This window comes from Stegostoma tigrinum, chromosome 5, assembly GCF_030684315.1.
Source record: "Stegostoma tigrinum isolate sSteTig4 chromosome 5, sSteTig4.hap1, whole genome shotgun sequence".
NCBI classification, from domain to species: Eukaryota; Metazoa; Chordata; class Chondrichthyes; order Orectolobiformes; family Stegostomatidae; genus Stegostoma; species Stegostoma tigrinum.
The window spans coordinates 12,376,611-12,403,007 of record NC_081358.1 but is presented as its reverse complement, the minus strand read 5'-3'; the positions used below and the strand labels follow the sequence as shown (position 1 = coordinate 12,403,007).

The window sequence follows — 26,397 nt, the reverse complement described above, 5'->3', positions numbered from 1 at the left end:
AAAAGCTCAGCGGGTCTGGCAGCATCTGTGAAGGAAATCAAAGATAATATCAAAGATAGCATTATCAAAAGTCATGCTATGCTCCTACCTAATTCTATTTTTCACATCCAAATTCCATCTCATCCTATGCCCTCTTCTGACATACCGAAGGTGAAAGATGCATCCCTTGGCTGTGCCCAGCGCCTTTCTCTTTTCGGACCCCAAAGAACCATCACTTGGTCAGGAAATGATGGAAGAGAATAAGATGGAAGGAAGGTAATTATTATTCACTCTCACACTCTCAGTTACCAGCTCAGACATTGGCACTACATGCAACTTAGAAGCAATTTTAAGAAGTTGGAACTTCCTGTAATGGGAGTGTGGAGACATGTGGTGTACAGACAGAACAGTGAGCAGTGGGAATGCTGATGCCAGCTCACCATAGGACAATGTTGTGCACCATTTTTGCTCCAAAGAGCTCCAGTAGCAGAGTATAGAAGAATATTGATGGATGACCACACTGAAATTCTTAGTGCTTTGGTAGTCATTGTCAAGGAGCATGAAGAAGATCAGAACTTACATTGCGAACACTGAGCTTGAAGCCCATTGTTTGCAGTCAGATATTGACGACTAACATCATTATCACAACTATGGATCCAACTATGATGCAGTGTGTAATGGTTATTGTCTCAGGTTCCATTGTAATAGAACTGTCTTCGTGCTGCTTTGGAAGCTGAAATTAAGAGATGCAATCTCAGCTTACTGCCATGAGCAATGTCATATAAAATCAAAAGCACTGCAGATGCTGTAAATCCGGAACAGAAACAAAGTTGCTGGAAAAGCTCAACAGGTCTGGCAGCATCTGTGAAGGAGAAGAACAGAGTTAATGTTTTGGGTCCAGTGACCCTTCCTCAGAACTGATGGTGGCTGGGAAAACATCAGTTTATATGCTGAAAATAAGGAGCAGGGATGGAGTAGGGAGTAAATGATAGGATAGAGCCTATAGAGAGAGAAGAGCAGTTTGACAGACAAAGAGCTGCAAACGATCAGGCTGGGAGGGTGAATAGTTGTTAATGGGGACTGTTAGTGACTAACAACAGGGGGTGGGTAATGGCAGGCTATGTAGTAACAAGGCCTGGTGTGTGGGGTGGGGGGGCTGGGACATGGGAGAGTTGAGGGCCTAAAATTATTGAACTTGATAATGCCCACAGATATTAGAGCTTGAGGAAACGTGCATTGTCACATAGCACTCCAGTAAAATATCTTCCAATACACTGTTTAGATTAGTGAGGCTCTGCCCAGCTGAAGTGGCAATAGTACCATGGAGTAGAAGCTTGCTGTCCTCTTGTAGGATAATAGCATCCATTTTTTCTTCACTGCCGTTCCAACTGTAGCAGCCCTCAACTCCGAATTCTCACCTGTCCTCCAGCAATGTGTTCCTTGTTTCTTCCCAATAGTTGGTGACCCTGGGATAGCTTCTCCAGGGTTGGGCACAAAGACAGTAGGGTTATAATGGGGAGGGAGTTGTCAGTGGGGAGTGAGACACAGAAGTGATCAAAGTAGGAAGTCAACAATCATTGTCAGTCACTAGACCCATCAGCAATGATGGCTTGCTGAATTTGAGGCTGGATTCCATCTTCCTCCCAAGCCCCAGCCCCAAACCCCAACCAGCCCTTTCTCGCAGAATTCTTCCTCCTCACCTCCATGGGGTGCATTAGACCAGCTTTTAATTTCATATTTTTTTAATTGAATTCAAATTTCATGATCAGCCATGGTGGCAGACTCACCAATGCATGTTAAGCAGGGACTTTGAATCCCTGGACCACTGACACTATCATTGCATCGTTGCTTCCTGAAAGCCATCTTGCCTCTCTTTTTCACAACACTGGCCTTGATATATCTGATTCTGAAATTCAGAAAGGTAAGAGACCAAGCTAACAAATGGAACTTTGCTTTGAGCACCATTGGAAAACTATTGGATCAAGCTGAGAAAAAAATCAGATTCCTCAGATGTAGTATGAACGAAGTGATTGCTGCAGAAATGCTTGTTACATAAATCCTGCCACTCCATCTTTGATCTGACTGATCTATCAGCCCAAAATTTGTTGCAGAACAAGTGTGTTTTTGTTTGCAAGATAAATATTCACAATGACATGGCGAGTGAGAGGGCAGAATGCAAAGATAACTTGAAAATTCTGAATTGCTTCTCATTGATTGCAGTGTTCAGCTCAAGTTCACAATTATAAAGAATCCAGGTCATGAGCAGATCTTGAGTCTCAACTTGTAAAATCAGAGATTACAGAAGCAAAATACTGCAGATACCTGAAAGCTGAAGAACAGAACATCCTGAAAATACTCAGCAGGTACTTTTGGAGAGAGAAGCAGGTTGAATGTTTAAAGCTGCTGATTTTTTAAAATAGACTGAAGTTCATCAACCTGAAACGTAACTCTGTTTCTCTCTATAGATGCTACCAGACTTTGAGATTTTCCAGCATTTTCTGTTTCGTTAATAGGGTAAAATAATGTGTTATTTTAGATCAGCAGTAACATGTGTGTACATGAGGAATAACAAGCTAATAACATATATCCTTACCCCAGGAATTAAACACAAGTTTCTTGTGTGAAATCTATGTGGCATAAGTGGTGGATTTTTTATTAGAATTTTTCCTTCATTCATTCTTCGGAGACTGGTGTCAAGGGCAAGGCTAATATGTATTCACTTTGATAAGACAGCAAGAACTGTGTCCTGAATTGTTGCAGCCCATTAGTGTTAGGAACTCATTCATTGGTGAGAGGGATGAGTTGCAGGATTTTGGTCCAACAACTACAGAGGAAGTATAACACATTTTCAACTCAGGATAGTATTCGTCTTGCAGATGTGTAGACATGAATCCATTGCACTTGTTCTCCTCAATGGTATGGGTCAAGAACCTGTAAGATTCTGCTAAAGAAGTCTTGATGTGTTTCTGTGGTACATTTTGTAAATGGTAGCACTGTGTAGCAGCAGCGGGCAGGGTATTAATCTGGAAAACTTCTTTGTTCTGGATGGCGTCAAGCTTTGACTGTTTTTGCAGTTGTGGTTATCTGGGCAAGTATCCAAACGTCCCCATACCCCTGTCTGTTCTTTGTGGATAATAAGGTAAGGCTTTGAGGAGTCAGGCATTGAGTAGCTCTATATAATACACAGCCTCTGATATGTCCTTGTAATCATAGCACTTCTGCAGCTTATGCCCCATTAGTTTTTCCGGACAATGATGACCCCAGGATGTTGAGGACTTAACATTTGACAATTGTAATGATGTTGAATGTCAGGAAGAGGTGATAAGACTCTATTGTTGCAAATGCTACTCCACGCTGCGATCATCAGTGAATATCTCCAGTTCTGGCATTATGATGCAGGGAAGGTCGCTGATGATGTTTGGGCCAGGACATTACTCTAAGGAACTCCTGCCAAGATACCTTGGGACTACACTGATTCACCTAAAGCAACCATAACTAATCATCGATTGTGCTAGGCATTATTCTAACCAGAGGTGAATTCTCACCTGATACGTGCTGACTTCAATTTTCCTTGGGCTTCTTAATACCACATTCATTCAAGTTCTGTTTTGATGACAAGGACAGTAATTCCCATTACACCTCTGAAATTCAGCTCTTTGATTCATTTGGACAAAGTCTACAATGAGTCTGTAACTGCTTGTGTCGACAGAGTCCAGACTCAGTGTTGGCGAGCGGGTTTTTTTGGTGAGCAAGTGCCATTTGACAGCACTGGCAATTATCATGATGATAACTAATGGTGTGTGTGGACTCAAGATTCTCTACAGTAGGTAGATAAGGTGCTGTCAAGCAGTCTGGACGATGTATGAGGTCATGTAACCTGGGGGGAGAAGGTCAAATAAGCACATGTCTAGGAGTCAGCCCATGTTGTTTGTTCAGCGATGAGGAAGCGATGGCCTAGTGGTATTGACCATAAGACCATAAGCCATAGGAGTGGAAGTAAGGCCATTCAGCCCATCAAGTCCACTCTGCCATTTAAATCATGGCTGATGGGCATTTCAATACCGCTTCCCTGCACTCTCCCCGTAGCCCTTGATTCCTTTTGAGATCAAGAATTTGTCGATCTCTGCCTTGAAGGCATCCAATGTCCCGGCCTCCACTGCACTCTGTGGCAATGAATTCCACAAGTATTATCGCTGGACTGTTAATCCAGAGACCCAGGTAATGTTCTGGGGACTGGGTTTGAATCCCACTGTGGCAGAATTTGAATTAAATAAAAATATCTGGAATAAAGAATCTAATGATGACTGTGAATCAATTGTCAGGAAAAACCCACCTGGTTCACTAATGTCCTTTAGGGAAGGAAACTGCCATCCTTACCTGGTCTGATCTACACATGAGTCCAGGCCCACAGCAATGTGGTTGACTCTGAACTGCCCTCTGGGCAATTAGGGATGGGCAATAAATGCTGGCCAGCCAGCAATACCCTCATCCTGCGAATGATTTTTTTAAAAAAAGCCTGCGATGTGAATAAATGGAATTTCTTTTATTTTTTCACAGGATGTGGGCACTGATGGTAGGCCAGAATCTATTGTCCATCCTTAATTGGCCAGATGGCAGTTAAGAGTCAGTCAGTAGATCTAGAGGTGGTTCAGTGGTTACACTGCCGCCTCACAGCATCAGGGGCCCAGGCTCGACTCCAACCCATGTCTGCTTGGGTTTCCTGCAAGTGCTCCAGTTTCCTCCCACAGTCCAAATATGTGCAAGCTAGGCAGATTGGCCATGCTAAATTGCCCATGGTGTTCAGGGATGTGTAGATTTGGTGGGTTATAGGGGAATGGGTCTGGGTGGGATGCTCTGAGGTTCAGTGTGAACTTGTTGGGCCGAAGGGCCTTTTTCCACACTGAAGGAATTCTAAGAGCTACAACCAAAGATGGCTGGGTTCCCCTGTAAAGTGCATGACTTGGGTTTTCAATAACAAGCTCCAGTGGTTGATGGTCACCGCTAGGCTATCTTTCAAACTGGAGACTTTATTTAAATTGAATTCACAATGGGATTCATGCCCAAATCCCTGGATTATTAACATGAGTTCTGGGTTACTTGTCCAGTAATATTACCACTTTGTCAATGCTTCTCCATTGTGTCATGGCATTTGGTAGAACTGATCTGTCTGCTGTCTGGGGAATTGAGCTGCTTGGTCAATCAGCTGTTCCCGATGTGGCCTCCTCTACATTGGGGAAACCAAGCGGAGGCTTGGGGACTGCTTTGCAGAACACCTCCGCTTGGTTCGCAATAAACAACTGCATCTCCCAGTCGCGAACCATTTCAACTCCCCCTCCTATTTCTTAGATGACATGTCCATCCTGGGCCTCCTGCAGTGCCACAACGATGCCATACAAAGGTTGCAGGAACAGCAACTCATATTCCGCTTGGGAACCCTGCAGCCCAATGGTATCAATGTGGACTTCACAAGCTTCAAAATCTCCCCTCCCCCTACCGCATCCCAAAGCCAGCCCAGCTCGTCCCCACCTCTCTAACCTGTCCTTCCTCTCACCTATCCCCTCCTCCCACCTCAAGCCTCACCCCCATCTCCTACCTACTAGCATCATCCCGCCCCCTTGACCTGTCCGTCCTCCCTGGACCGACCTATCCCCTCACTAACTCCCCACCTCTACTCACCTTTACTGGCTCCATCCCCACCTCTTTGACGCGTCTGTCTCCTCTCCACCAATCTTCTCCTTTATCCATCTTCTATCCGCCTCCCCCTCTCTCATTACTTATTTCAAAATCCCCTTCCCCCTCCCCATGTCTGAAGAAGGGTCCAGGCCCAAAACATCAGTTTTCCTGCTCCTCTGATGCTGCTTGGCCTGCTGTGTTCATCCAGCTCTACACCTTGTTATCTCAGATTCTCCAGCATCAGCAGTTCCTACTATCTCTGATCTTTCAGGTGATGCCACTACCATCAAAGTGAAATGGAAAGCCTGGCTGGTGGAGTTGGGGTGTTCACTGACAGTCACCGTCTATTTTTGGATGTGGTGAGGGTGATGCAGGAGGACAGTGAATGCCTTGTTTCAGTTCAAAGTGGGTGCACCAGTGAGGGAGTCTTTCAAGATGTTAACAGAAAAGATGAGTCATGATTGGAGAGTGAACATTTCAAAGGACACCAAGTTCCACATTCCCCAGGCTAGTTTTCCATCAGAGACTGGAAGAACGGAAAGCGGGAGCTCAATTTGGACTCACTTGTGGCAGTGATAGATGATTGGAATCCAGTTGCAATGGATTTGAACAACCAGAGGATGAACCATTGCAAATCAAATATATTGAGACATGAGCTGCAGGAAGACAAGGTTACACTTTGAGAATAGCAGCCATTTTGGAAGCTGTGGATGGACAGCATGAAATCCTGGTCCCACCTCTTCCATCAGTGCAACAAAAGTTGAGGTTAACCAAATTACCCAAAACAGAATCCAGGTGCACGTAAATATAAACAGCAGCAGTCAGTGAGAGAGAGGACTTCAGATGTAGCTACTCTCTCTGCCAGGGGGAAGAAATGCAAAAAAAAGGGAGTAAGGACCGTTTTGTCAACAATTCCAGAAGTAAAACTGGACAGAGAGAAACATCTGCCCAATCCTGAAAAGGAAGGAGAGATTGAAGAAACACATCTGTGAGACAATTTGAAAGTGCTGCAGAAAGTCAGGACATGAATAGTAAACACGGATACATCACTTCCAGTCCGTAAGAGTAACCATAAGAAATCCCCAGTGATTGTTGGTGGTAATGAAGTGATAATTATTATTGATTTAGGCAATGACCGTAAGATAATTGCCAGAGCACTGTGGGATGAACTGAAGACAAGTGCACATCTCAAATACATTCTAAAAGTTTTATTCTTTCACATCTAAAGTCCACTTCAAACTATTGGATGCTTCACCGTGGAATTCACACTGATGAAGGATGATAGTGAGTCCTATGTCCGAAGGTCTTGACTGAACTCATGAGTAATATAGGCCAGCCTTATGCAACCAGCTTTCATCTACATTTCAGAATCAACACAACAGGAAGTGTTCTGTCCAATGAGCAGAAACATTGATGCCAAAATTTATCTACTTGAACGTGCTTTTAGTAATCCTGGCTGCACATTATGTTTTGAACATTAGTACAAAAACAATGAACATATACAAAGTAAATACTACAGTACAATGATCAAGTTTCTTTTACATGATTATGTTTATTTGTTTCCATTTTGTTTTACAAACCCACTACACAGAAATGACCTATTGTGCCAGGGCAATTCAACTGTGTACATTCTGTATCAACACTTCCCTCCAGTTCGGTATTAATGAAAAACATGGAGATAGCAGTACAAAATGAACAAAACACTATTTAGTCAATTCATTATCAGAACATACTGTATATGTTATCTGGCAAGTTTTTATGTAGTTCTTCTGTTCTGGAATTTGTGCGTATTTCAACTGAAACAGATCCCACATCCACGAGGAAAGAGAAATCCAGGCACTATCTTAATCTAAAAGCTAAACTGAAGAGGAAACTAATTTGTTTCTTGCTTTGTTGTTTTTTCAAATACACAAGATATCTCACACCTCATGCTTTCCCAGGTATATCCCAGAAACATGCTCAAAACTGAAATAGAACATTTACGTGTAATGTTCTGGCCAAGTCGCTTCAACATTGTTTGTTAGCTCATGCTATATTGCACCAACTTAGCTCTATGCTTGTTAAATTCATGCTAATTTATTCATTTTTTGAAGTTTTAATTTCGAATTTATATTTCTTCAAAAAGAAAGGCTAGGTGATATTCCCACACAATTTCTCCCATTTCTATCCTTGGAAAATGTACAACTACCATTTCTGCAGCTCTTCCACTGAGGCAGACCATCATGAGAACCGTCACCCAAAAAATCAGGAAAATTGTTTAAACCTGAATTCCTTGTTCAGAAAGCCACTGAAGTTGCCTGTTGCTCCAGTTGTAGCATATTTAATGTAGGATTACTCTTAAAATGCAAGCTGGTTGTCTCAAGATTTACTGTCATGGAAGAAAGTGCATTTTTAAAATATAGGTTTCAAAAAAAATGTTGTATGGATCGCAGTTTATTCCAGAACATATCTATACACATAATAATTCCAATAAAAACTCTGGGCAAACGTCAAAGGAGGAGAGATGTTCCCTCAAAAGATAAAAGCAGCCACTATACTATTTTCTTTTCTCCCATTCCCTTTAGACCACTCAGGTCCCATATCTCTTTTCTGCTAACAGCGTCTCTGTAATGTGCATGGAAGAGTAAGTAGGAGCTTGCTTATTTCACATTTAATATAACATTTTACTTCTTTGACAGGCAAATTATTTGTTTCTTCCCGAATCAAAGCATCATTGTTGCAATCTGACTTAAGGTTTATAATATTTGTGACACAATTCGCATATGAAGCATAAATATAAGTTGACCTCATGTCAGCAACGTTGAAATATAATTGCTTTATATGTCCTATTTTAATATGCAGGACAGAAATTACTGAACAAACAATGCAGTGAATAATCTTGGGTTTTTATCAATGCAAATTTTAATCCTGTAGGCCCCAGTCCTAATCTTAGGCAAAACACAAAAGCCACAGTAGTACAAACAGTTAAACACAAACATCACTCAAACAGCTAAATAATAACAAAGGTGGGGGAGAAGACACATGCTTGTTATTAAGTGTGACATTAGGTGCAAAGCTTTAAAGTAACAGCCTTTAAAATATTCTATGGTTTGAAGTAATAAATACAAAAAAGTATTAAAAAAATATACACCTGTAAGGAAAAGATGTACTGTGAGAACAAATAACAAGAGGTTTAGATTTCACTTTCAAATGTCTGTAGGAATGTCTTTAAAGAAAGGATTTCAGGGTAAGCTCTGTTAGTCCTGCGGTAGAAATCCAAACCAGTCAGGTGTTCAATGTCACGCACACGTGCTGTATGTAACTTCATAAGGTCTTCAACCCATTTTGATTCATCATCGTTACTCTGAAATAAACAAAGTTTGTTCTAGATGTATTTTTGCTGTGAAGGTATTGTTCTATACATAGAATGTAACTACATGCTAGTTGTAAGCTAGCACATCAGCTAACTGGTATGTTGGAAGGCACAGTACTCCATAGGTATTATACAATGAGCATTGTTGAGGCTCACAGCCTCTCTCTTCCCCTTTTTAATGTGTGTATATTTCTTGCAAGCCCCTTGCAGACAGCAGAGGGAGAAAAACTTCCATCCCATCAGTCTGGTAAGCATTCAAGAAAATAACTTAAACTGAGTGTGTTGATAGCTCACTAACATAGCAATCCAGAATGTTATAAAAGATATTACAATACCATGGATGTTAGCATGTAAATAAACCCGCCAGAAATGGGGAAACTGCTGGTGTGGATGCTCGCTAATTAAAAGAGGTTGGGACTCTATAGTAAGTTAATGTGGCATGGTTTACGAATAAATTAATTGTACAAATTTTAAACCACAATGAATGCATTTCTATACCCATCAAATTTATCTTCAGTAAAGAAGTCACTGAATTCACTCTGAGTCACTTTGGCCATGGCATCATCTGAAGGATCTCACTCTGGATCAAGTGTGGTAATTTTACTTTCTCAAACATCTCTCCAAAACAACGCACCTTCCCCTACTGTCCACTGAATTGGAGATTCTGCATTTTTGAATGATACGATGAAGCTTGTGCATTAATAACATCCCACAATTTGACACAAAATATCAAAGGTAGCACACTTTATTTCCACTCCTTCTGACGGTTTTTACCCCTCCAATAACCATCCATCTATTCCATTTGACTTCATCATGGCTCTTGATTGACTTACTGAAGCACATCCTACAGATGTCACATCCCAGGCATAACTGCAATTTGGGTGCTTTTTTCCTTCCAAATACCTTTTGATCTAATGGGATTCAATGTCCTGCACACTAAGCTATTCCTTACATAAGCCACTGAGTTGCCTATTCCATAGGTTATTAATGCATAACTTCACTCCGTTCTCATCCACCTAATCATTGTTATGGACATGCACAAAAACTCCTGCAGGCAACTGGATTTGGTGTGTTTGAGAATTAAGATAGGCTTTAAGCTGGCTATGCAAACTAGTATTATCATTATCTTGTCTTCTCGTGTCCTGTGTTTTCACTACAACTGCTTTCAAACCTTTCCAGTTCATAATTTGGTTGCTAGACAAATTGAAAGTTATGAACACTCCATCCATATTGCTAATGTTGCATAACAAGTCCTCCTGTTTGACACTGAATTGTTGGAAACCAGTCATTTTGGCATCGAGGACATTTGGCAGTCTGGGTCAGCTCATGCCACACTAAAAGTTCTTGCTCCATTAAACAGGTTACACCAACTAGTTTTTGCTCTGCATGGACACAGAATTTGATTGGGCCCACTTATATGCATATAAACACAGAGCATTTCTAATAACGATGAAACTACTTTAATAATTCGAGGACCCGTTCCAATATGTGTCTCTGATGATCTGGCAGGAGGTAGTCCCTGTCCTAATGGTGCATTTGACACTTGGGCTATCTTCTTCAGGGTGAATTCCATCCTCTCCCATTCTCAGACCAGCTTATCACCAACACCAAACCCTCACGACAGTACAGTGAATTCATGCTGTAGCCAACATTACTTCTTTTAGCTTGAAACCATATTCATATTTTGTTCAAATTGCTAGAAAATCCATTTCTTTTCATCATTAACCACACAGGATTTGTCCTGTCGATGGGTATCTTAAATTCCCGTGTTGTTTTATATGAGGTTCAGAAGAGGAGTCATTTTGGACTTCAACACATTTCTAAAATAATCAGTTCAGTGTGTTGTTGAGAGGGAATTTGGAATTGGTGAAAATGATGTGGAAATGACCCTTAAGAAAATGTCTAAGACCCAAGTGTAAAATCTATTTGTGATGGTTCTGTCTGGCCCTGAATTACGCAGCATAGTTTTCTGCACTAACAAACTTGACAGAATGGCCATAAATACTTACACTGGTGTCTGGGAATAAGAAACATATGTTGATTGTTACCTACACTTGCATATTGCAATGGATCTGAGGCTTATAAGTGAGGTAGCTAAATACCTATCACAGTTACTGAGTTTTTATATCGTTATTTTAGCAATGCATTGTGTGACATTTCTTAAGAAGGAATTCCTTTCTATCAGTGTTTGCCCCATGACTTTCATCTTACAGTTTTCTTCCCTTTTCCTTTTCGAGTATACCACTACCCAAGCAGTTATGTCTGAACATTTTATGTCTGATGCCATTCTTTGGATTGGTCCCTGGAGCCAGTACATCTCTCAAATAGCCATTCTTAATGACCTCGATAGTCAGTGTTAGAGGCTATTCAAACTGAGCCTAGGTTCCTGACCCTGTGTTCTTCAACAGGGCTCAACAAATGCTGATCAGAGTTAAGAACCTTTTTATATATGGAAGCATTCCCATTGCCATTTTAGCTCAGATTAGCTAATTCATAGTACAGAAGAGATTGCATCTTGGATGTTGCTTGTCAGTGTGGTACAGTATCACATAAGGCGGTATACACAGTGCGAATACTTACATTTATTTTTATATTTATTCATATTTGTGCACAGAGAAGCCTTTTAAGTGTTTAATCTATTTTGCCTCTATTTCCAAAATGAAATTTCTCAGGCTAAAACCATTTTATTATTTTTTGTCTAAATTTTCAATTCGATTCCTTCGTATTCTGTGCACTTTTATATGACACAAAACTCAGTTAAAACTGATAGGTATTTAGCCACCTCACCGATAAAGCACGGACCCTTTACAGTACATGGGTATAGTTAACAATGGTTCTTACTCTGCTGCACCAATATGTGTTTATAGCCATTCTGTCGAGTTTGATGGTAGGAAAGAACAAAAACTGTTCAATGGTATATACTGTGTAATTCAGGACCAGAAAGATCCCATAACTAACAAATTTGACTCTTGGGGTATTTTCTTCAGAGTGAATTCCTTCCTCTCATTATTACACAATGGTTATTACATAGTATTATATAATACTTCTGCTTTTTTCCACTTGGTCCGAAATCACATGGCACAAGCTTATAGTGCCACAGGTTCATTTGAAAACACAAGCTTTTAGAGCCTCAGTCTTTCCTCAGGTGAACAGGCTCCGAAAGCTTGAATTTTCAAACAATCCTGTTGGACTATAACCTGGTGTGGTGTGATTTCTGACTTTGTCCACCCCAGTCCAACACCAGCAACTCCACATCAGGGCTTTCTCCACTTACGTTACAGCTTTCATCATTGTCAGATCTGTGCGGAAGAATGAATGATGACGCAGTGAGTTGTCCGTCACACTTGTCCACAGGCTGAGTACTATCCAGGCAGCTGGTAATAATACTGTAGTAATGAGTTGGGACTGGGATTGATCCATCAACTTGCCTGAAAGAGAAAACAAACTTTGAATATTTTTCAATTGCCTGTTAGGAAGGCCAAGCAAGTAACCCAGCAACTCATAATAATAGTGCATTTTCAGACTGAGATTTGTGGGTACTGCCCCACTGGTAAACAAAGCGTACCCTTATATTTATTTCTATGACAAGCTCTTCTGACATAGTGACCCACATAACGTAACCTTTCAACATACTGATCAATCTGTGCTGCTCCCCTCCTGGGGCCAGCACATACTCACTGACAGTTGCTGTACAACACGACCTCCAGTATTCCATCAACTCAAGTGATCAAAGGGCAAATGCAACTGAAGCATCACTTCCAGGCTTTGTAATTTCACCAGTTTTGATTTAAAAATGTCAATATTCCATTAGTTTTGAACTACCTTTTAACATGCACCAGCTTTTCACAATTTGTGTACAGGAATGTCTCAATCCCCTTGCCGTTCCACTGCTCCAAGAAATCACACTATCAATCCAGAGCAGATATTCTCACATTTTGATGCACTGAACAACATTCACTATAAACAGACTAAATCAGCAGAAAAAAAAACAAATGTTCCTTGGTAACTGCCAACTCCCATCCCTAAGAATTATTTTGTCTCTAAAGTTACAGCTACCTGCAAGTTTAAAAATACATATGTCTTGATTCAAACACATTTAGGGGAAAGGACTATATATTCTGTATGGGTGTTGGTCCCTTCAGGAATTAGGTATGACTTCTGGAGAAGCAGTTGTTTGGTTCCAGTACGTAATCATGTGACCAGATGGGCTGGGAGGTGAACCTGACAAACAAAGAACAGCCAGTTAATTATAGGGATGAACGGGTTTGGGGTGAGGGGCAGGGAAGAGGGCTTCTCCATTCAAGTTTTGTTTGAATAAGCTGCAACGAATGAAGCATCTCTTCCAGCAGAATTCAGTTGAAATTCTGGGTGTTGGCAAAAAGAGTTGAAACTCTCATTAATGTTGCAAGTCCACTAATAGTGATTAGGATAACAAAGTGTGAAGCTGGGTGAACACAGCAGGCCAAGCAGCATCTCAGGAGCACAAAAGCTGATGTTTCACGCCTAGACCCTTCATCAGAGAGGGGGATGGGGAGAGGGAACTGGAATAAATAGGGAGAGAGGGGGAGGCGGACCGAAGATGGAGAGAAAAGAAGATAGGTGGAGAGGAGAGTATAGGTAGGGAGGTGGGGAGGGGATAGGTCAGCCCAGGGAGGATGGACAGGTCAAGGAGGCGGGATGAGGTTGGTAGGTGGGAAATGGAGGTGCGGCTTGAGGTGGAAGGAGGGGTTAGGTGAGAGGAAGAACAGGCTAGGGAGGCAGGGATGAGCTGGGCTGGTTTTGGGAAGCAGTGGGGGGAGGGGATGAGCTGGGTTGGTTTTGGGATGCAGTGGGGGAAGGGGAGATTTTGAAGCTTGTGAAGTCCACATTGATACTATTGGGCTGCAGGGTTCCCAAGCGGAATATGAGTTGCTGTTCCTGCAAACTTCGGGCGGCATCATTGTGGCACTGCAGGAGGCCCATGATGGACATGTCATCTAAAGAATGGGAGGGGGAGTTGAAATGGTTCGCGACTGGAAGGTGCAGTTGTTTATTGCGAACCGAGCGGAGCTGTTCTGCAAAGCGGTCCCCAAGCCTCCGCTTGGTTTCCCCAATGTAGAGGGAGCCACAATGGGTACAGTGGATACAGTATACCACATTGGCAGATGTGCAGGTGAACCTCTGCTTAATATGGAAAGTCATCGTGCGGCCTGGGATGGGGGCGAGGGAGGAGGTGTGGGGGCAAGTGTAGCACTTCCTGCGGTTGCAGGGGAAGGTTCCGGGTGTGGTGGGGTTGGAGGGGAGTGTGGAGCGGACAAGAGAGTTCTGGAGAGAGTGGTCCCTCCGGAAAGCAGGCAAGGGTGGGGGTGGAAAAATGTCTTGGGTGGTGGGGTCGGATTGTAGATGGCGGGAGTGTTGGAGGATTAATAGTGATTAGGATTTCTGGTATCGCCAAAAAAGAGAGCAAAAGAATTTTAGATATAAAACCCTATAGTTAAAGCATATTAGACGTAGGAGAGTTCAAACCAGAGATGGTAGCCATTAAGATACAACACACAAAATAATTTTCTTCCATATGGTCTAAACTTTTGACATTTGGAATCATTTTTGCCCAATCTATATTCTTTTCACACCCACAGTATATGTATTAAACACTTTGCCTTTTGTATGTCATAATCATGACTGAGTGTGTATGTGTATTTGAGGTTTGTAAGGGATGAGTAATAGGTGATTGGAAATTCTTTCTTTTCACTACTCGTTAACGTTTTGTGTTTACCTTTCGTTTACTAACAAAGCCTATTAAGAATTGCTTTTGTCCCGTGAATCAGGCAAATCAATCACTTTGAGTGGCCTCACTGTCACAGCATACATTTTGTAATGGATTGTGGAACAGTGCAGCATGATTATCAGCAAACTTTTCCCAGTTAAGTTGTGACCTGATTCAGATATTTTCATTTCTGTGCAGCAAATTTTTATTTTAGTTTAAGCTGTGAGCCTTGTGGCTTCCTTTCTTTAGAAAATACCTGCTTTCAGATTTAAACAAAATTAAAACATTCTTGATCTCTACTGATATCATACACAACTCTTTATTCCTTATTCCAAGTAATGAACATTTTTGTGATAAGAAACCGTGACATTAGTATGGATAACAAAGTGTGGAGCTGGATGAACACAGCAGGCCCAGCAGCATCTCAGGAGCACAAAAGCTGACGTTTCGGGCCTAGACCCTTCATCAAAAGCTCTCTGAGACGCTGCTTGGCCTGCTGTGTTCATCCAGCTCCACACTTTGTTATCTTGGATTCTCCAGCATCTGCAGTTCCCATTATCACATTAGTATGGATGTTTGGGAAGACATTTGTCAAATCCTGTCAGTCATAAAATGAATATTTTATCACTATCTTTTGTCTCTTACCTCCCAAATAATTACCTGCCGATATTGTCGGGTTAACACTCAGTTTCCATGCTGTCATTTTAGCTAATGACCTCTTGTGAACAATTCAGCAATATTTTCTCTAAGTCCGTTTAGATCATATTCACAGGCATTGGCCCAGTGACCCCTTGAGAAAGTTCAACTAGATTTGTCAATTAGAAATATGGGCATTTTCATCTTTAGTGGTCACGGGTATTCTAAACTTTTTCTCATGTGGTGGAGGAGTAAAACCATAAAAGTTTTCAAACTCAAAGATATTGCCAGATTTTCTCTGCAGCAAAGCAAACTTAATTTTACTGCCACTTCCCATAACCCTCTATCTTCTGCAACTCTCAAAATTTCTGCAATCTTGTAGTAATGAGATGTGACAGCCTCTTCTTCAACCACAGACATGTATGTAACATACTCAGAACACTGTGTATAAAGACAGCTTTCCTAATCTCTCTCCAGATTTTCTCAATTTTAGTTCTGGTGATCCTCAGCTTCAGCTTCTCCAGCAGTCTTTCCCCATTTGCTGTAAGAAAGCCCTTCAAAATTTAACAATTTAGAATATACCATGCTGTTATTCTGTACCTGTCCAAAATGGTTTTGGATGTGCAAGTGAAAAAGCAGCAGTTTTGGTCTGTGTGCACTGAAGCCAAATAGTGCAAAATGACCCTCCAGGAGTCAACATCACTGAGTTTGCATCAGCTTCAGTATAACGCTATGTCAATGCCACAACACAATTCAAACAATCTCATGGCCTGCTTTAACTTCCTTTGAAGTTTTTAAAACTGGGTTATAATGTTTTTAATAGTCGGGGAATGCACGCTTCATCAGCAAGCATGTACAAGGCTCCACTATTAATGCATTATTATCAGGATTTACCAGCAAATACTAATGTTGTCTGCAGTTTTACAGTATTATATTGAAGTACTCCCTTTCCTTCAATACTGTTCTGTAAATATTTGACATAGGAACCTAGCAATAATGTCAGTGTTCAGAGTTAAAGTTCCTTGGTTAATTTTAAGCTGGTAGCCAGCCCATATTTGCTTACATTAACATCGCAGAGTGGAACTTTCCAAGCCAACAAATGAACTCTCAAATGTCAAATAGCTTCATGGAAATTTTAGTACCTTTGAGCAAAGTGACCCGTCTATAAAAAAACTGATAATGAATTAGATCTGTAAACATAGTGTGGGCATTCCTTTCGAAGGTGATGGATGATTTACGCTACAGTTTAAATGAGTAAGCATTTCAATAATTTCTTAACAGTTTGATTATTATTTGCCAATAAAGAAGTCAGTTTATGTACAGAAACACTGACAAATTTATGGAAAATATGTAAAGACATTATCTGGAAAACGTACTTGGCGTCAAATAATGATTTTCCTCATTGATTGGAAATATGAACTGAACCTTTAAAAACAGACTTTTTTAAAAAGAGATGCTAACAAGATTACATATGGTTGCCTCAACTTACATTACTGTACTTTCTACAGCTTGCTAATGTCTGGCACAGACCCAGTAGGTCAGAGGGCATTTTTCTGTGCTATAAATCTCTATTACATGCTGTGACACATTTGGGGGAAGGTGGGACTTAAACCTGGATCCTCTGGATCTGAGATAGGAACACTACCACTGCACCACAAGACCCTACTCCACATTCTACAGGTAGTCAACCTGTTTAGAGATGTTATTACACACTTCTTGAGCTGGTGGGACTTATACACAGGCCTCCTGCTTTCGGGGTAGGAACGCAATTCAGCATGAATTGATTGTATAAATATGGAGAGATAGTCATTGGGCATGTGAGTTTTATAGATTGTGACTAACTGAGATTATGTTGTCACATAGAACTGTAGATTTGAGTTCTGTTTAAATACGGTTATCTTTTGAAGTATAACAGCAAGTCTGCTAAACCTACCAAACACAATGATATCGTGGGGAATACGATAGACACATATCTGCTGTTCCATAAGCTAAGGCAATAATATTCAAGTATTGGAGACAAGTCATTAAAGCCCAATATCCCAGGCAATGGAATCCTAGTAAAGGGAGTTTCTGGGCGTGATCTATTGATCTACCAACAATAAACCTAACTCAATTCCCTTGGCAGTTGGAGAGGCAAGGACAAATGAGAAGCCAACCCATTCAATGCTTTAAGTGCCAGATTTCTCAGCAAAACTGAAGATAAGCAAAACAGGTGCTGAGTGAGGTGACAAACGTGTCTCCTGCCTCCCTCTCTTTCCAAACCAACCTGATAACCTTCAAGCGCATTTGCTGACAGTGACCATCCAGGGACAGTCTGTTGCATATGGCAACTTCCCCAAAAGAGTTCAATTCATCATTGCTGTCGCTAGAATAACCAAATTGGCTGTCTACATCATTACATCAGATGCATCTATACCAAAGAAGTCATGAGATTAACGTATTCAGTCTGAAGCTAGCCAAGTCACTCAGCAGCAAACTGGATAGTGCATGTGGTCGTGTGTGTGTGAGACCAGTGTGCACAAACTCAGGAAAACATTTCTAACTAGTTTTACCATGGCTACAGCATATAAACAGTTAAGAACCCATTAAATTGGCAAGTATATCCTTTACAAAGTTTTAAGAAAAAACTTGCAAAAAAGGGAAAAGAGGAAAGCTATTTCACCCTCCCTTACCTGACTGTAACACCATACACAGTCTGTTCTGCTATAACACATGTTCCAACAATGCAAATTAGTTATAACACGACTGACGAATAGGGGAACGCTACTTCTAAAATGCAAGCATGTGTTGGCTATAACGCGATTCCATTGGTGCGTGGAGGAGTACGTGTCAACATCACATGATCGTTTCACGGGCTTTGTCCTGAGCATGTGCAATGTTAACGTCAAAAGAGTCTCCTATACTTTAGGTCAAGCAAAAGAGGTTGGATGTTGGGGCAATTTTTCCTGACCTTATTGTTGATGTTTTGGAGGATGTTTTTAGAATGTATTGCAGGAAAAGAATTTGGATTTCAAGATTCTCCTCAGTCTGGATAAAGCGTCAAACCATCTCCCCACCATTGCTGAGTTTTCTGAAAACATAAAAATGCTATTTCTATCCCCAAACACAACCTCCCTCCATCAACCCATGGACCAGGGTGCAGTAGCAGCTTTTAAAGCTTATTATTTCAGGCGCACATTTAAGAGGCTGATTGCAGCCACTGAGCGCGATAAAGACAGTGTTCTTCAATTTTGGAAGAGCTTTAACTTCAAGAATGCAATTGGCCTTATCGTGGAAGCCTGGGGTGATGTCAGTAAAGACTGCTTGCATGCAGTTTGGCAGAAGCTTCTCCCCGATTTTTTTCAAGATTTTAAAGGCTTTGATCCGTCAGAGCAGTTCCCAAGAGCCAAAGAACACTGTGCTGATCTTGCAGAGCAAATTGGATTTGAAGAAGTGGAGACTGAGGATGTTGAAGAATGTGAAAACCTCTCTACAGCTGATCTACAACAACTTGTGCTTGAGGGGGGAAATGGAAGCTGTGGATGAAGAAGATGAAGCATCATGAGAGCTTTCCACTTCTGTTTTGTCTTCTATCCTGAGGGAAATTGAAAAGCAGTTACAGTTCTTTGAGGTCAACGATTACAATGCAGAATGCAGCAGGGTAGCAGTTCATGTTTATTTGGCACCCAATGAGCAGCTTCTTCATAAAAAAAGAAAAAGGACAACGCAGCGAAAACTGCATGTCTTATTTAAGCCAATGCCCAGGAAACAGCCAGAAGTCAATGAACCACAGCCACCCATTTCTGGGGATTAACTATTTTTTGCCCTAACCCTGCAACCACAATTACACCTGAAGGTGATGATGATGATGGCGACCCTCAGCCCCTGTATTAATGAATGAACAACCTCAAAACCACAACACCTTCAAGTCATTTTTTCAAGATAAGGTATGAAATTTACTTTTATTTCATTACTAGATATGAATTAAACATTTATTCAAACTGTGTTATCCTTTGTGTTAGGCTTCTGAGTGATCCTTGCTTCAGTTTTTCTTTTGGCGGTCTGCCCCTAATCCTGCTTCTCCCATCAGCCCTGTTATTTCTACAGTGCGATTTTCTACAATGTGAATTTGTGCAGGAACACAACTATTACGTTGTAGCAGAACCGACAGCATCACATCTTTTAACCATTAGACTGGCAGAAAAATCAAAGGTTTCCTATTCTCTCTGGGTCAATAGATTTTAGAAATGTTTTTAGCTTGCTGGCTGTGAATAACGAAACAGCCATTGGTATTATATCAATAATCAGGAGCAATCCCATCTCTTATTACATAATAAATAGGCCCTGAAAAACTTAACTCCAAAGAAATTTGAAGCCCTCCTCTTGCCTTTTCTTCCTTGGTTCTGCTTTTCCATTCTCTTTCTATTCTTTTTAAATTTACACCACACTATTTTACAGCTTTTGATACTGTTTGTACTTTTCAAAACCTAAAACAGTCTTTACCTACATCTTTTCTTTTGTTTATCAGACCTTTGTTGACCGGGCCATTTCATAGGTACAACCTGTTTTATTTCTTTTGCACAGACATGGTTTCAACACCTACATAATAAAGTGGGGTGGATTAACAGACTGGATCTTACCTGCCCTTAAGGGATGGCTTGAGAAGTGCAATAGGCATCAAATGATGCAGACATTTGCTGTCTTCCCAACAGCTTACAAACCTGCTGTGAGCAGAGAATAGCCCTCCCACTCAGAGACCAACTAAGCCACTTGGCGGCCTTTCTCACATGTGTCATTTAACCAGTCACCCATGTGGGGACTGCCCAGTGTATCGTAGCAGCCCTCCACTATTCCCCCCAACTTTGGCATGGAGGTGCTCTCACTTTCTAACATCCTTTCATCCACAGCAGGCAAACAATGACCTGTCACAGCATGTGCCACCTCCTGCCTTAACAATCCATCCCTTCAATTCACAGGGGGCTGCCTGCTGGTCCTGGCACATCGTGACCTTACTTACCTGGTCGTTAGGGCTCGTGTCCTTAGATCGGTCTTGCTGCCTCATGTACGGCCCCAGCTGTGGCAACCTCTTCTGGTGGCAGTGCTGAGGCTGCTGAGCGTCCAGCTCTTGGGAGTGCAAGCCCCATCAGCAGTGCCACCATGTCAAACCCATCATTTGTCCACGGCAATCAACTCAATCATCCCACGAGGATGTAGTCCTTTAAAAGCTTTACTACTATGTTTTTGCCCCTAGTTTTACTAGCATTTACTTCTTCCCAATTTTCTGCAGCTATTTCCCTTCTTGTTACTGCCCATTTATCATTGTTAGTCCTTCAGGTCCTCCTTTCTTACTCCTCATGTGTAGGTTACTGTACGTTACTCAGGAAAGTACCGCCTACACAGATCTATAAGGACATCATACATCTCACTTCTTGGCCAAACTGTTATGGTTCATGATATGAAAAGGTTTTTGCTTTTTATTTCATCCTCCTTTCATTACAACGTTCTGTCATTTGTTCCCTATTTGTTTCTCTTGCACCTTCTGTCGATCGTGACGGCACACTTGATCGTGAGGTGAAAGTGGCAGCTCTTGATATCAAGCCAGAAACTGATTGAGTGTGGTATTAAGGAGCTCTGGCTAAATTGAAGTCATTAGGAATTGGGGGATATTCACCACTGGTTGGAGTCTTACCTAGCACAATGGAAGATGGCTCTGCTTGGTGGAGGTCAATAATCTCAGTCCTGGGGTTTCTCAGGGTAGAAGCCTAGGCCCAAACATTTTCAGCTGCTTTCATGTCATTCAATTTAACATAAGGTCAGAATTGATGATGTTTGCCAATGATTGCCCAATGCTCAGTGTGATTAGATGGTCTTCAGATATTGTGGTCTGTGCCCACACGCAATAAGGTCTGGACAACATTCAGATTTGTGCTGATTAAGAGAAAATTACATTCATAGAGACATGCAGTACAGAACAGGCCCTTGGCCCATCAAGTCTGCACTGAAAACAAAGTCAGGCCACACAAAGTGCCAACCAATGACCATCTCCGACTAAAGAGAGAATTCATCTACCTACCCTTGATATTCAATGGCAGCATTATTACTGAATTCACCACCATCAACATTCTCAAGATTGCCATTGACCAAAAACCAAACTGGGCTCACCATGTAAATGCAACTACAGCAGCAGGTCACAGACTGGGAACTCCGCAATGGATAACTCATCTTCTGAGTCCCCAAAGCTAGTTCTCCAGACACAAGTCAGGAGTACGGCTCGCACTCCTCAGAGCTGGACACTCAGCAGGCTCGTGTGCCTGAAGGAATGCAGCTTCAGAACGTTCAAGAAATTGAAGACCATCCAGTTCCAAATGAACACCACCCACAACCTCAAATATCTGCTCCCCCCACCAGTGACATAGTGTCAGCAATGTGCATCATCTACTGCAGCAACCTGCCAAGCAGTTTGTGAATGCATAATCTCGAGCATCCAGGAGGGCAGAAGACTGGGAACACTCACTCAGGCAAGTTTCTTTCCAAGCCCCACTCTGTCCCGATTTGAACTATATCACTATTCCTCACAGTCATTAGGTTAATATCCTCCAAACAGTACTGTGGACACTCCTATATCATATGAATTGCAGTGGTGCAAGAACGCAGTTCACCAGGACCTTTTCAAGGACAACTAGGACGGGGATTATATGTAGGCCAACCCAGCTCATGAATAAAGAAAGAAGAATGGGTTCTTGCAAATTTGTGCATCACTAGGCCCTTTGAAGCTCAACAATCTACCTTCAGACAAACATCTTATGGGTGAAAAGGTATTAGGAAATACATGGGGTTGGTCTCACTCCAGCAGTATTACATGGCTAGAATTGAAACAGAGTACCCCATTTAGGATGGGAAATGGAGCTTTATGGTGAAGTAATGACACAAGAGTTGAGGAAACACCAAAGAATTTTCAGTCAGTCTGAAGATATAGGCTAAGACAAACCAATGGGATAGGGTCTCAAGTGTGCAAGTAAAAAGAGGAAGAGAAAAAGGATTTACCCTCCTTTCTTGACACATTTCATAACAGGAACTTTGTAACTTATTTTCATTAACTAATGAGTTGGAAATTCTCGGAATGCTGTAGGGTACAGCAGCACCACTTTTGACATGACAATTATTAATAAACACAAAACCTCAAATACAATGGATAGTACTCTTTGGCTTTTGTTTCACTAAAAATGAAAGTTTGCCTGAAACCACAACAAAAACAACATCTTGTCCTTCAGAAAAATTGCCTGCAGATTTGGTCAGATTAGTAAACCCGAGCTTGCAGGCCCTGTGTTATATGTTGACCAGGGTCAGTGCAGTTAATCGAGAGCGTATTGCTATCAGCAAATAGCTAATCTGAGGTCACCATGAGATCAGCCTATGAAAACACAAATGTACTGCCTTATATTTAAATAAGACTAAAACTAGACTAGGCTTACCGTTTTACTTTATCAAGTGTGTCAAAGAGACCATCATAGTCATAATCAAACACTGGACCACTAATGACATTAATTCCATTCCGTTCTGTGGCCAGTCTTTTCACCATTACCTTGTGAAAGTAGTTCCACACTCCTGCATAGCAACAATTAGAACAAAAATAAAGCAGAGGGCAATTTTTAATAAACACAAAGCTTCAGACATAACAGACAGTACTTTGCAACAAGGTTTAACATGGCCATCTCACAAACATTATACTTTAATGATATGAATTTGACAGCTTGGTTAAGCACTGCAAATACAATTGAAAGGCTATAGAGCAGCCTGGAAACACTTGGGTTCATACATCATTAACTAACAGTTCCATGCTATGCTGTTAGCAGAGCTAAAAACTAGGGCGAGTACAGCCCAAAACAGGTAGTCCAATTTGAATCACTAGCAAGGAGGGGATCAGTAACAAGTGATCACAACCTTAAAGTAACCAGTCAAACACAAAAGTGATTCTGACTCCATCTAGTGGCCAAACCAAATTACTACGTCCTCAACAAAAAGAAGGGTGGAAAGACTTCACTTGATGAAAGGGTTACACTCCGAAAGCTTGCGATTTCAAATAAACCTGTTGGACTATAACCTGGTGTCGTGCGACTTCTGACCTTGTCCACCCCAGTCCAACACCAGCACCCCCACAAAGAGGTGGAACTAAGAGCTGGTCAAAGGACCCATGAATGTAGTGCACAGTTTGGTCTTCCAGCAGTCGGAGGATATCCCTATAATAAAGGGTGGAAGGAGCTGAACATGGCATTGCCAGGCACCAATGGCAGGACATGCTCACACAGCAAGAGTCGTAGAGTTGTACAGCACGAAAACAGACCCTTTGGTCCAACTCATCCATGCGACTGGATATCCAAAACTAATGGAGTCCCATTTGCCTGCATTTGGCCCATATCCTGCTAAACTCCTTCCTCTCCATGTACTCATCCAGATGCCGTTTAAGCTTTATAATAGTATCAGCCTCCACCACTTCCTCTGAAAGCTCATTCCATGCACTCTGAATGCAAGAGTTGTCCCTTTAGGTCCCTTTTAAATCTTTCCCCTCTCACTGTAAACCTATGCCCCTCTGGTTTTGATCCCCACCACCCCCCCCACTGTCACCCATTATGCACCAGGCCAATGCAATTCAGTGATGTCTCAGGGATTCAACAGGAGCCAGGCGGCTTCCTAACTTTCTCAGAAGGTCTCCCTGTGAACTGTGCACATACCTGATCAGGGGACCCAGCATCAGGAAGGAGACAGGGGCACTGAGAGCAAGCAACTTCCAGTCCTCACATTTGACTCACCCACTCCCCAGCATCTTGACCTCGGTGTTACCATCACTTGTCATTGGTGCTAATTGCAGTGCTGTCAGCGGTTGTCATGCTGGCTGGCTTGGTGATTACACACAGCTGTCTAAATCTGACTAACTGGCAGCTTGAGGTACATGGGATTTCTGTCACTAGGAACTTCAGTCACGCGGGAGGCCAAGAGCTGCCTGATCTTATCATATATCACCCTCCCAAGTAATTGTCAAGGATTCCTGGCCAGTTCTCCAACCCTTGGATAAGATCATCATAGGCCTAACAAAATCCATCTCCAGAGGTCTGCTTAATTGGTCATTTTCTTCCCTTTTGGCTTTGCAAACATTAATACTCACTTTTAAATGCAGGATACATTGGAACGATATTTGAAGTTAAAAGGCCATCATATTTAGCATCAAGTGACGAACCAAGAGCTGCAAAATAAGAGAAATTTCTAGTATACAAAATATTTACATCCGAAAACAAAGTATAAAAATTAGCAGATAACACGGTGTGAAGCTGGATGAACACAGGAAAGGATGAACACAGAAACGCAGGAAAGTTTGACGTTTCCGGTCAGGACCCTCCTTCAGAAAATGTTTATTGAAGAAGGATCCTAACCCGAAACGTCAAACTTTCCTGCTCCTCTAATGTTGCTTATCCTGTTGTGTTCATCCAGCTTCACACTGTGTTATCTCAGATTCTCCAGCAACGGCAGTTCCTACTATCGCTATAAAAATTAGCAAATCAGATAATCTGTGTATTTTTGAAACACATGCTTTTACAATACAAAAGAAAGCTCCATGACCGATTTGTGAGTCAGGTGGGGGTGATAGGGAAGTAATAATTAGGAGGAATCATATTTATGAAATTTTCCAAAGCAGAAACTGTTCAATGTCATTTATGAAATGACCACACATTTCAAGCAAATTCTCCTCTATTTGGCTAAAATGACAAGCAAATAGGTTTCAATCCCAGTCTGATATTTGCATTCAACTAATCTCTAAAGGGAAACATTTTTCAGTCTCAGTTCGACCATCCACTAAAAGGAAGGGGAGTATTTTTTTCTTCTTCTGATTGGATCAAAGCCCCAGGTGTTAGGAATAATTGCAAAAATTGAATCATTCAATCATAAACAAGGTGAATTAAGAGCAGCTCTCAAAATTATGTAAAGTGATCCATAGTGAGGGCTCCATCTAGAGCACTAGCTTATTCAAATGCTTTTAAATGCTCAATTTTTAGTCTATTTGCTCAAGATATTTGGGTGCTAAAACTTATTACCCATCCCTCAACTGCCTTGGAGGAGGTATAGGAAAGCTACCTTCCTGAGTCGCTGCAGTTTGTACAGGGGCAGGTACATCACAGAGCTGTGAAGAAAGGTGTTCCAGAATTTCAACCTAGTGGCAGTGAAGAAATGTCAGTATAGTTCCAAGTCAGGATGATATGAGGCCTGAAGCAGAACTTAGAGGTTGCAGTGTTCTTCTGTATCTGCTGCTCTTGTCCTTCCCAGTGACAAAAATTGCATCTTTGGAAGGTGCTGTTGAAAGTAGCGTGGTGGAGTTGCTACATAGCATAGTACATAGTACACACTAACTCCACTCTACAGCAGTGGTGGAGGAAGTGAATGTTTAAGGTGCTGCACAGGGTGCCAGTCAAGTTTGTTGCTTTGTCCTGTGATATTGTAATACAGCAGTACAGAAGTTAAATTAATATTTAAAAAGTCCTCTTTTCTAATCGCATGATCAAGTATTCCAATGCTCAAATGTTTTGGGTTTAATTGTCACTTTCACTGATGAAAGATTATTATCCTGAAACTTAAATTTTACTACTTATTCCACAGATGCTGCCTGTTCTGCTGAATAGTTCCAGCATATCTTAGTTTTGTTTGAGATTTACCGTGGTTTGCTTTGTATTTTTCACTGCCTGCGCTGTAACATGGTGATAAAAATCATCTATCTTTTATAGATCCCACCCAACTATCATTCCATTGATAGAATCAGTCGGGTTACAAGACATTTAGTGAAGACACTAATCTACCCTATTGTCTCTCGATTTAAATGAGGAAAAAGTGAGTTTGAAATTGACCGTTCTGGGAAAAGGGCTCAATTGGCAAACTCAGCATATAACCCATTTTTAACACTCCCCATTCTCAACCTTCTGCTACGTAATGAGTAACTGTACAAATGGACAAAAAAAGAATAAGAATAGGCCGCTCAACTCTTCAAACC

General features: G+C 41.5%; 1 protein-coding gene across 1 annotated transcript in view; it reads right to left on the bottom strand.

Annotated features, from left to right (window-relative positions):
* Nucleotides 1–7,184: 7,184 nt before the first annotated feature.
* Nucleotides 7,185–26,397, bottom strand: part of enpp2 (ectonucleotide pyrophosphatase/phosphodiesterase 2) — a 98,568-nt gene continuing 79,355 nt past the window's right edge. Inside the window, exons 23-26 of the mRNA XM_048528936.2 lie at nt 24,526–24,603; nt 22,838–22,970; nt 12,279–12,432; nt 7,185–8,995 (exon numbers count right to left, since the gene is read on the bottom strand). Coding sequence (XP_048384893.1) covers nt 8,825–8,995; nt 12,279–12,432; nt 22,838–22,970; nt 24,526–24,603 — 536 coding nt within the window. The 3' untranslated portion in view covers nt 7,185–8,824. The remainder of the gene's footprint in view (nt 8,996–12,278; nt 12,433–22,837; nt 22,971–24,525; nt 24,604–26,397) is intronic.